A 12,514-nucleotide genomic window follows, 5' to 3' on the forward strand; every position below is an offset into this window, starting at 1 on the left:
ACATCTTAAATATGGTTGCACTGTGAGAACAAAAAGTTAAGAAACAAGATGCCTTGAGAATGACCACATATGAAAGTTATAGTGATGTTCACTCTCATTGGAAGAGTTTCATTTGATGAAACACACTAAAGCACACAAAATCTTCATTGCCACACTTTTTCCAGATCCCATCAAACTTCAATTTTCAGTTCATCTGAGGTGTCTCAAGGATGTACTGATGACTGAAAGTGTTGACTGAATGGTAGGAATTGCGTTCAATATTACATGCAGTACAACAGCAGCTCAGATTGGCTCAGCTGGTATGTGACTATATAGCACATACATACACACTCCTGTCTTACAGTCTCAAGTCTGTTCAAATCCGCTCCTATTCTATTCCCTCCCCTCCTGTCGTTCTCTAGAGATGTTGCTTTTATGTGAGTCTCTGTCACCTGTAGCTATGTCTCTGATCTTCCTGTCTTCTTCCACAATCCCCCCTGGAAACACCCGACCAGAGCAATCAAACAGGATGTGTAGTTCCAATATGAATGCCAAGAACACATCCAAAACAAACAACATTTGGAGTTGTTAGTCAAGAGTAAGATGTTATTAAGGAGTTGTTTGATCGCCAGGTTCTGCCAGAGTTCAAACGAGAACGGGTTTTGTTATCAGCACTGCCAATCTGTACTATGATTCATGAACATGACTCACTATTATGAATGTAAAAATCACAGCAGTGTATGTTTCCATATACAATTTAAACATTTAATTTAAACATTTAAATCATCATGAGTCATTAGTACTCATGACAATGTATATGTTTAAATTATTTTTTCAATCTCAAGGGTAATTTGTAATGGACTTGCATCCCATTGTGTTGAATAATAAGAATAGCAATGCACTGCTTATGGGAGTCTGTTTCTGCCTTATAGATTAAACAAATAATGTATTTATTAATTGTTTTTTTTGTCATTTCTATCTCACAGTGTGACTTCATATCTTGCAATTAAAAATTCCTCAGATTCATATGAAATTTGTAATTTTTATTTCACAATGTAACTTTGTATCTTGCAATTGGAAATATTGCTTAAATGTTATTATATTTCTCACTTAATTTTATTTATTTTCTAAGATTTTATTTATTGTGACTTCATATATTGAAGTTGTGACTTTTATATCTGTTGTTAAACTTTATCTCACAATTACCTGAGGAAGAAACAGGCTTACATATATTGAATACTAACAAAACTGAAAAGTTGGATATTAATTATTTTGCATTTATCTGCTGTTGAAATTGGTTCAGGGTTATTTATTTGGGTAAATTATTCATTATGGTTGCTTGCAACCCTATTGCTTTTTCTATTTTCATACTTTCATTGCATCCATCAGTATGGTCGGCATACAAAAATAATGGGAAAGTCTTTAAAATCATCCAGTTTTTATGTTATAGTTTAGATCTGAATGTGGTGATGCAAGGCTATAGAGTTCCCAGCTCTTTATATATATTTTTAAATGAAATTATTCAATTATTGCAAATCAGGTTTATTAACAAAATATACAGACTGTCTGCAATGAACAAATAAACCAAAATTAATTGAAATAGGCTTCTCCTAATTCAACTGAAATGCAACTTTGAATGACTTTTGCAGTCAAAAAAATATTCAACCCCTTCATGGCAAGCATATTTTGTACTTAGCAGAATACCCTTTTTGCTTTTATGACCTGTTGAAAACGAGATTTATAACCAGACACGAGCTTCTGGCAGCGTTTCTGAGGAATCTTAGCCCATTCCTCATGAGCAATGGCCTCCAGTTCAGTAATATTCTTAGGTTTGTGTGCTGCAACCGCCGTCTTCAAATCCCACTAGATATTTTATATGGGGTTCAAGTCAGGTGACTGTGACTTAAGAATCTTCCAGGACTTCTTCTGCAACCAAGCCTTGGTGGAATTTAAGGTATGCTTTGGATAATTGTCCTTTTGGAAGGTCCAATGATACCCAAGCTTCATGTTTTCTCCTAGGATTTCCTGATACTTCAATGAATCCATCTTGCCTTCAACACACTGTAGGTTTCCAGTGCCAGAGAATGCAAAGCACCCCCAGAGCATCACCGAGCCACCACCATACTTGACTGTAGGCAGAGTGTTCTTTTCAGCATATGCTTCATTCTTCTTCCTCCAGAGAAACCACTGATCCATAGGGCCAAAAAGTTCCAGTTTTGTTTCATCACTCCACAGAACAGACTCCCAAAACTTCAGTGGCTTATTTATATGATTTTGAGCACTTTTCTTGTGCTATTGTGTTAGTAGTTGTGTACGTCTTGGAGTTCTGACAATTGTTTAGTACGCACTTTACTGTGCAAGCTGAAACCTTTGTGCCTGTTGCCACCAATTCTTGATGCAGGTATTTTGCAGTCACTCAAGCTTTTTCTGAACCTGCCTTCTCAGAAATCTGGTTGCAGCCGTCAATAGCTTCCTTTTTCTGCTCCGTCCAGGTAGTTTATCCACTGTTCCCCTAACATCGAACTTGCAAACTTTGCTTCCAACAGTGTCTCTATGAACATGTAGTGCCTCCGCTATGTTTTTTTTATCTTATTCAGGCCCGGATTGGCTAATCGGGAGCACTGGTAATTCTCCCGGTGGGCCGGTCTGTTTTATTGGCCAAGAGGGCCGGTGTTGTCATGGCACTGGGTTGAATGCTTTCACTATATAGGATCTAGTCACAGCGCAGCCCTACTATTTTTTTATTATTATTTTCTCGCAGCCCCACAAAAAAACAAGTCCGTTGTTAGAGATGTGCGAACACAAAATAAGAGATACAAAACATGGATAATAGGCGCAATGGCGGCGCTGAAAAGGCCAGAATAATATAAAATCTCTAGAAACTCAAGCGGCCAAATAGCCTACGAGTCAGGGCCGTACCCACCATTGAGGTCTCCGCGGTCCGGACCTCTGTAATTTTTCTGAGTGTATAACGTTGTGAATTAATTGCCTAATATTAACTCTAATTTGGTGCTGCAATGATTCGCATATCGCGACGATAACCGACCAAAGCTCAGCTTCGGGAAGGGGAGATTTACAGGTAGCCTAGAGATAAAGAGACTGAGAGAAGAAGAAAGAGAGAAGGAGATGGAGATGAGAGAGCAGATCAGGTAGAGGAATAGCCTATTGCATACTGTGCCCAGAATGAGAATAACTTTATTACAATGGATTCCTATTTAACACATATATACATATGGTCTTTGCCAATGACAGTGTAAAAATAATATGCCCCCGAACCCCCTAGCCAGATCACTTTTGGGACCTTTGTATTTATAAAACCCTGTGTACGGCTATTGCACTGAATAGAAAATTATATTTTTGAAAAATACAATGAATTACAAGGCTGTACAGAACAGTGCACTATTGCAGACTTATATACTGAGGGTTTAATTACATTATTTTAATATAGTCAGTCGGGAACTAAAGTGGGCCGGTCTAAGGCATGAAACTCCAGGGCTGAAAATGAGTCCCACTCCGGCCCTGATCTTATTCCTTATTCGTGAATGGTGATGATACTTTTTGGACCATTCTTTTGACATGTCTTTCTAACATGCAGTCAAACGTGACACTCAGCAAACCTAGCCAGTTCAGATATTTCATGTGTTCTAGCTCAAGCCTGGTGCAACTAATGCAGCCCTTGCTTACATCAGGTGCGCTTGAGACAACACCTGTTTTGCAGATTTGTGCTATTCAGGGGGTTAAACAATTTTGAGACTGCAGAAGTCATTCAATGTTTCAGTTATATTTGGAACCACTTGAAACATTTGTTGTGTTGAGCTATTTCAATGACTTTTGTTTGATTTGTTAATTGCAAACAACTGAAAGTCTGTAAATGTTGCCAATAAACCTGATTTGCAATGGGGGTTGAATAATTTCGATTACAACTGTAGCTGCAAATCCTATGCTAGGAATCAGAGAAAAAAAGTTAAGGATCTTTCCCGGTTGTTTAACCGTTTAGTCTTCTGATAAAGGAAATAATCATTAGAAAAAACCTGAGTCCCATCTTTTTTAAAACAGTTGGGGGTCAAGATTATTAAAAATGTTATTGATTGGCGGAAAAATGCCTCCACTGATGTAAATATTTTGGTATTTGCCTTAATGTAACCATCCTTCAGTCTCAATAATTGAAAGGACTTGCACAGAGTGCTGTTTTTATTTGAACAAATTTAAAACAAAATTTGCAAAAAAAAAAAAAATGCATTAAAGCCACTGTGAAACGATTAAGTCTTCAAATCAGAAGTACTTTACATAATAGCACATATCCTCCAGAGAATTTAGATTAGTGAGACATTTACGAGTAAACGCCTTAAACTGGGAATATCCCGTCTTGAATGAGTCATGCTGATCCTTTGACTTAATGTGATTTGGATCCATTGCCTTTATAGGAGACTCCTCTCTCTCCATCATAGGGAACTTGTACATGTCTTGTACATTTTGAGGAAATTCAAAGCCAATTTGATTTTACTTTGTCTAGTCTAAATTTCAAATAAGACTATTTACATTTTTAAAAGAATATAATGGTAACGGGCTTATTACCATTAAGGCAAAGTTACATTTAGAATTGAATAAACTTTAGACTTAATTTCAGGACAAAGTATGCCTCTAAGGTACAGATACAGTTAAGAGGATAATTTATGCTTTACATCTTGTCAATAGATGAGAAAAACCTCCCAACTACAAGCCACTCTATGACCTAATAGACAATGATATCCTTAGTGAGTGGGTCGACAACAACCTCGCAAAGCAGATGATGTTCTCAGGGTGGCATTGTGCTTAACCGAGATGTATTGGATGTGCTAATTCTGAGAGGGAAGAATACAATGAGTCATCCATTGCAAAATATAATAGCACGCCTCGGGCCTTTATCGATGTCATGCATATGCAAGTCGAGAAATTAGCAGATCAATGTGGCCCTCTCTAAGTGACCAACTCCCACCTCTTCAACCTTCAGGCTGACAGAGAGTTCAACCTAAATGACTAACAAAGGCGGCAGACTCTTCCTTTGCGGTTCTTCTGCTGCAATATGAGGTGGCGAGTCATTATCATTGTATTATATTATACATAGCCATGAAATGTCAGTGCTTTGCTATTATATAAGATGTTTACAAATGATCTCAAGGAAAGTTGTCATTATAGAAGTTTAACCAAACTCGTCAGGTCTGACGTCTGAGAACATCCGCAATGCTCTGGCTCCTCTGATAATATAAGCAGGGCATTTCCAGGGTCAGTAAATTCAGGGATTCACACATTGTGTCTTACATTTAGCAAACAAACTGCTCAAGAACAACTTGCCTGTAAAATATCCTGTGCTTATATTGTGTAGATGGAGGGAAGCTTTGACCATGTCAACAAAAGATTTTGATAGGGGTGGTAAGACTGTGCTTTAGGCTACTAAAACATTCAGCTCTGGATGCCCACTGCTATGCTGATTTTGAGTATTGTATGTTTTCTTCAAAAGTACAAAAAAATAAAAATAATGTTATCTCTTATTTTGTGTGTGGAACGGATAGAGCCTACAGACTCCATTCAGTGAACTGGTTGAAGAGGGGCCGTTGTTCGGAGCGGAGGAGGGCGTTGAGGGGGATGCCCAAGCATTCCTGTCAGAGATCAGTGAGGAAGACGTGGAGATCCTGAGGCAAAGAGAAGAAGCTCTGCTGCAGATTGAGGTACAGTAAGAACTCAATAGCCACACCCACTGAAAACATAATTCCATTAATAAGCCCCTCCCAACCCATCTCAGTTTTTCTTTAAAGGTGGGGTATGTGATTTGCAAAACGACACAACTCAAATGGTCCTACCTTTCCTTTGACTCCACCCATTCAAAGAACATGGACATGGATGGGGGAGGGGGGGATGGTACGACCGATTGATTGACGCACTTACTGTCCAATGATTCTAGGTGGTCTTGGAAATGTTTGGCTGGAGTTTTTCGAGTCCTGCCCGTTCCACAGATGATTAAATTGCTTAATTTTTATTTCTGTGCTTCTAACTCAGTGGCTGTAAGTGGGTTAGGAATAGGATTTTAAGTGATTTTGAAAAAATGGCCAAAAAAGAGAATTACATACCCCACCTTTAATATTGAGCATTTTTCTATTTGGAGAAATTTTGATGTACACTACCATTTAAAAGTTTGGGTCAATAAGATTTCAGTAAGAAGTCTCTTATTCTCTTAAAATATGCATTTATTGTATCAAAAATACAGTAAAAAATAGTATTACAATTAAAATATTTTATTATATTTTAAAATGTATTCTTGTGATGGAAAAGCTGAATTTGCCAATCTTTAGTGTCACATGTTCTTGAAGAAATCCTTCTACTTGCAATATGCTGATTTGGTTCTCAAGAAACATTTATTAGTATTATCAATGTTCAAAACAGTATTTGTGAAAACTATTACTTATTTATTTCTAAATTAAAAAAATAATCGCGATAACACTTTACAATAAGGTTTCATTAGTTAACATAAGTTAATGTATGAACTAACATAAACAATTGTTACAGTATGTAGTCATCTTTTTTAATGTTAGTCAATAAAAATACAGCCGTTCATTGTTTGTTCATGTTAGTTCTCAGTGCATTAACTAATGTTAACAAATACAACTTTTGATTTTAACAATGTATTAGTAAATGTTGAAATGAACATTAATTTAGATTAATAAATGCTGTTGAATTATGGTTCATCCTTAATTCATGTTAATTAAAGTAGTTATAATGTTAACTAATGACACCTTATTTTAAAGTGTCACTTCAAATATGTTTAGTCTTTATTGTCCCTTTTGATCAATTTAATGTGTCCTTGCAGAATTAAAGCTTTAATGTATTAAATATATATGGGTCAACAACATGATTCTATCTTTTTAATAGTTACGGAAGCAATGTCATATGGTTCCGTCTATGAATTATTCTTAACAGGGTTGTTCCAAAATTTTGAGGAAGGGTCAGTGTATATTTTTAGAACCCCTGAACAATTATTTCTGCTATCTGTCTAATCGTTCCATGTCCTACATTTTCTTTTTATTCAAGACTTTAGACACACTTAAAAAAAGAAAAAGAAAAAGATCATTGGATATAACAGTGCTGCATCAATTACATTTCCATACAAACAGATCCATCAGGCCTGTATTCTTTCTGGACTCGACATCATCTTTAGCAACTGTCCTTTTACTAAAGCTTTCAGGGCAATTTTCTATAATAGTTCGGTTTATTTTGCTGTCTAGTCGCGCACACAAGCAGAAGGCTTTTCATACACCATTGAAAAACAGCATCACGTTGCTCTATTGAAGTATGTCTTGTCGGTAGCAAAACAGCTGTTTTCCTCCAGATGTGCATTCGCACAGATGTGAACCAGCAATGATGGGGTCATTCTGTTGTTCTTTGACATCCGTTTGGTCCAATTGCAAAGCCATTTGTTTTAGACATACACCGTGCCCTGGTTGTCTTTGATGCGGGGTGTTCAAAGACAAAAAATTAAAATGAAATAAATGTCAGCCCGTCATGACCATGGCCGCATTAACAACAGGGCTAGGCGGGGCTAAAGCCCCGGGGCCCGAGCAAGGAGGGGGCCCGTGATTGGCCGTGGAGCAGATTGACTATCCATCGGTAACGCTGATTGCCAAAGCCTCACGCCCCCCACAAATTAGCCCTGTTATTTAGTGATGCTTTACCATAAATTGCATGCATTATCATGGAATCATCACTATCAATCATTATTATTAAAGTAATTGACCATTCGCAAAGACCAGCCTCCTGTGTGTGATAAGCCAGGCTCTCGCTCTCACGAGTCACGCCACACATGTTCTCACGCAGTGAAAAATACATTCGCGGGGCACAGACTAGTAGTAGGCTACGCGCTGACAGACGAGAGAGCAGCTTACTTTTGACATGAAACAAAGTCTCAACTTTCAAATATTGTCATTTAAGTAATTTAAACAATACCGTTTTTCAAGTTCAAGTCCAAAGACGTTAACTTTCTACTGACTGCTTTGCTGCCGGACTAAATTTCAGATTCGGCGTTATGATTGGTCAGATCGCCTGTCCATCAAACCCCCGTGGGCGGCAGGGTGAATTGAAACGTCACGTTTGAATTTGGTATATCAAATGCATTTATTCTAAAAGTGTATGATGGAAATTTGTGTTTTTTTATGTGCTTTTTTATACTAAGAAGAATAACAATTTGGAATGTAACAATTCCAAATGACAATTTGGAATGTAAAGAACAACATATTAGGCTATAGTTATCTGTTATATTGGGAAAATACCATATACATAAAAAGAAGTGGGCTCAAAGTAAACCAAATTTTCCACATTTTATAAATGACTTTACATTATATGTACATCTTTCGGAACAAACTAAAAACAAGAAAGAAATGAAAACATGTAATGCTTTGAAAGCACTGGATTTTATGTAAAATGTATTCTTTCTTTTTTTCCCACTAGAAGCTAATGTTAATGTGACATTGTGAATTTGTAATACCGCTTGTTACAACATTCCTTCTTATGTTCATTCAAGCCCTTGTCTGTTCTAGAAAGAATGCAGCAAAGATATTTAATGCTAATGTATGAGACATAGGCCTACGCTGAGTTTCATTCATTTATGAGGTGCGCTCTCTAGTTAACAGTGAAAGTGAACGCGGTGCGCGGCTCCTCCATCTCACGGTTATTATATTGTCTGCTATATATTTACCGTGTATTTGTTAAATACATGCAAATGGTTGATGAAACATTTATTAAAATAAGATACAATTGAATTTATACAAAACGAAATTCACTTTAAAGAAAGGCTTTTAACAATGCAATGCAAGTGAACGCGGCGCGCTAGCGCCTCAATGTCACGGTTATTATATTGTCTGCTATATTTGCTTTTTATTTATTAAATACATGCAATTGGTTGATTAAATATTTATTAAAATTAAGATACAATTTATACAAAACGAAATTCACTTTAAAGAAATGCTTTCTACAAAGCAAAACTTAATGAAATGGTAAAAACATGTCTGACGATTTACAAAAACAAAACTAATCTGCACTTTAATGACGTAAATGTTAATAATTTGGTATACAGTCATGAGAGACTTTAATTTTAATTATTTTATTGCTGTATTTTATTTACATCTAATCGAATAGAGGATTTTACAAAAAAATATGTGCATTTTATATGCTGGAATATGCAGAAATATAAGTTAACAGAAAAAGGACTTTGTTTATTTCGTTAAAATATGGTGGAATGTGCAGAAATTCGTTAAATGTTCAACAATTTTCTTCAAGTCTGAGACTGTTGCATTTAATTTAATTTTTGGTTGATGCAATGTGCATAAAATTAAAATATTGAAACTAATAAAACAAGTTTTAAAAAATAGAATGTTTAATTTTATTAAATTTTAGGGGGCCTCCAATAGCTCATAGCCCCGGGGCCCAGTGAGCTCTTAATGCGGCCCTGGTCATGACTATTGACAAGGCTAGAAAGCGAGTCACGCAGATGGCGCGTCAAAACAAATGTCTCTTTCTTGTTTGAATAGCAGGAGTTGAGAAACGAGAGAGGCCACGCGTCCTAATGACCAATGACAACCTTGAGAACGCCTTGAAATGAAGACATATGGCTGTTCCCTCTTGAAGACCTGTCTGGAGTTCATAGACACTCGCTCGCTAACGCAACTACCGCATCTGGCTAACAGACAAGCGTCAAACAATCCCGCATCCCGCAGCCCTCTTAATAAATTCCCATTCATCACACGGACAAGACCTGAAAGGCTCAAACAAAACCGACAGGTTATTTTAGTCATGGATAAATTGGACAAGGGTTTTTTTGTTTTTCTTCAGATGATCAGAAGGGTGATGAGGACGAGTCTGTGCTCCGAGAGCTCTGTCGCAGGTTCTAGAGATGTGTCTGGCCCCGGGCCCAGCCGAGCTGATCATATCTGACAATGTGCTTTTCCAGTCTAGCATCTTCCCCGCCTTCCCAACCCCCCAAACCTCAAACCCCAAACCGTGCCGCCTCCTCACGCAACTCTGCTCAAGTGAATCACCAGCATTTGCAGCCCTTTCTGAGCCCTACTCTCTCTCTCTTTTCATCTGTCTCTCTCTCTCTCTCTCTCTCCCGTTCACTGTTAGATGGGTTCCCGGGGGAAATGGAGAAGATGGAATGTCTGTTATCCGTGTAAAGTAAAATCAGTCCCCCCCCCCTTATTCTCTCTCTCGCTCCCTCTCCTCTCCAAAAGCTGATCTGTCCTCCTGAGTAGTTCACATTTACTCTGGCGGCTTGTGCGTTCAGGCGAACCGTTCTCCGGAGAACCGTGCAAAGGGACATGCACGCACACACAAGCCGGATAGAGGACGGGAGGTTATTCCGCATGCCGTTATGGATTCTCCGTCTTGATTTTCTTTGAGGCGACCCACAAGGGTAATGAACTGTTCCTCTGGGATGACTAATTCGATTTGCATTCACCCTATATTACAGTGAAACGAGGAACACATTTGATGGGAGGAGCCAGGCTCCGCCCTCCATCACTTATGACATCAACCCCAGACGCAAGTCTCTGACACTTTGGCACCGGTCATCATTTCATCAAAATGAATTCGTTAAAAAAATGGAAAGCATAGGGCATGACAAAGGACAACTTTCAAGGGGAATCTGAATGCAACACCTGGCCCATCCAACAGAAAAAATGCAGACACGTGTCTCCCCTGCAAATTTGCCCAGTGCATCCCTTTTGCCCTTCAGTGAGAAATGGAAGTTTCTGACAGTAGTGGAGCTACAGTAAACGGCGCTAATGGCAGACAAGCACTGCTGTGTAGATCCCGCATGTCATTGCCTGTGAATCATACGCTAGTAAAACTCTAAAGTGTCTATTTATAATATTGCATACATTTTACTGGAGTAAGACCGAAAAGAAAGAGAGAGAAAAGACTCAGAAAATACCGTTTATAATGTCTTATTTTGTTTATTTATTAATTTATTTAAATTTTAACCATTTTGTAATTTTTTTATTCGTTTTATAGCTTTAATTATTATTTAGCTTTTATGAACTTATTTTATTTCAGTAAGTTGTAATTGTTTTTTTGTAAAAGTTGTGAAAAGTTTTTTTAATTGAGGTTTTTCCATCTAATATTTTTATTTTTATTTTAGTTTATTTCAGCTTTAAATTGCAATGAATGCAAATTAGTTTTTAATATAGATTTAGTTTAAGTTAATAACAACACTTAAATTAACACTTTAATTGACATATAAATTGACAATTATAACACAGTTGCCAAGCAATCTCTCATGTTGGCATCTTAGCTCATTTTATTTTTATTGATAATGTACAGAATTACTGTATAGACTGCTTTGTTGTTAACTCAAATGTTACATAATGTGAAGCTGGTTTGGTACTGATCATCATTCATTTCCAGACGTATTCAATTATGAATAGTATTGCTTAAAATAAAATAAAATAAAAAATAATAATGTAAAAAAATATTTATATTTTATATTTATATTTAAATTTATAAAATAAGTATTTATTTAACTGGTTTATCAAAAATGCATTACTGTGTATGTAAGTTACACTTTACAAAAAGATCCCATTAGTTAATGCATTACCTATGAAACCTTAATGTAAAATGTTATCAATACTGATAAGATTGTGGTCATATTTCCAAATTAATTTGGAACTTAACGGAGTTCTCTAATCCTTTCAAACCATTTGAACAATACAATAATTGTTTTCTTTATGGCCACAATACATTATATCTAGTGTGTTTTGTGAGTGTCTGGGCATTTATGTACAGTATGAGAACATAGTCATGATGTTATAATGTGTTGCTGTACATTGTTCTTGTACTGTACATGCTGTTGACCGTGACCAGCCAAAGAACATTGCATGTTTATCTATTTTGATACATGGAGGCAGATACATTGTTATTCTTATAACAAAACAGCCTGACCCATGAGAGAACACTGACTCTGTGGGGGTTCTCTCTCTCTCTCTCTCTCTCTCTCTCTCTCTCTCTCTCTCTCTCCCTCTCTCTCTCCCTCTCTCTCTCTCTCTCTCTCTCTCTCTCTCTCTCTCTCTCTCTCTCTCTACACATTTTCACACATCCTCTCTTCTCAATTAAATCATATAGGCATATGAGGAATCTAGGTATTTATTATTCCGAACCGGTAACAGCAAGAAACATCAAGCAATCAGTCTTGTTTCCAAACAAATGTCTCTATGAGTCTTTTCTTTTCATTCAATCAAACAAAAAATCAGTTAGAGCGATTACTGAATTAATCTGACTCCCTTACTGAACCGCAAGTCATTAATTTCATCATGTCCGACTGCTGTAACAACACTCTATACATAATGCAAATTGTCTAAACTGTCTAAAACATGGGAATGTTTTGCAAACCATCTGTAAAGCATGACAATTTCACTTGTTGAATTTCAACAAGTGAATGTTGAAATTCAACATTCAACCATGACAAGTTACTTCTGAATGACAGCTAATACTTGCTCATAATGTGCTATTATTTCAG

At 36.9% G+C, this 12,514-nt stretch overlaps 1 protein-coding gene and 1 long non-coding RNA gene across 6 annotated transcripts in view; one reads left to right on the plus strand and one right to left on the minus strand.

Annotated features, from left to right (window-relative positions):
* tsnare1 (T-SNARE Domain Containing 1) overlaps positions 1 to 12,514 on the plus strand; it is a 149,194-nt gene that overhangs the window by 56,755 nt on the left and 79,925 nt on the right. For all 5 annotated transcript variants that reach the window (XR_013799245.1, XM_079625322.1, XM_079625319.1 and 2 more), the window contains exon 8: positions 5,529 to 5,684. Coding sequence is in view for 4 of the 5 variants with exons in the window: in XM_079625322.1 (XP_079481448.1) it covers positions 5,529 to 5,684 (156 nt within the window). In the remaining variant the exon portion in view is untranslated. The remainder of the gene's footprint in view (positions 1 to 5,528; positions 5,685 to 12,514) is intronic.
* Positions 1 to 12,514, minus strand: part of LOC307005310 — a 338,262-nt gene that overhangs the window by 16,830 nt on the left and 308,918 nt on the right. The window lies entirely within an intron of this gene.

This window comes from Phoxinus phoxinus (genome assembly GCF_949152265.1).
Source record: "Phoxinus phoxinus genome assembly, chromosome: 10".
NCBI classification, from domain to species: domain Eukaryota; kingdom Metazoa; phylum Chordata; class Actinopteri; order Cypriniformes; family Leuciscidae; genus Phoxinus; species Phoxinus phoxinus.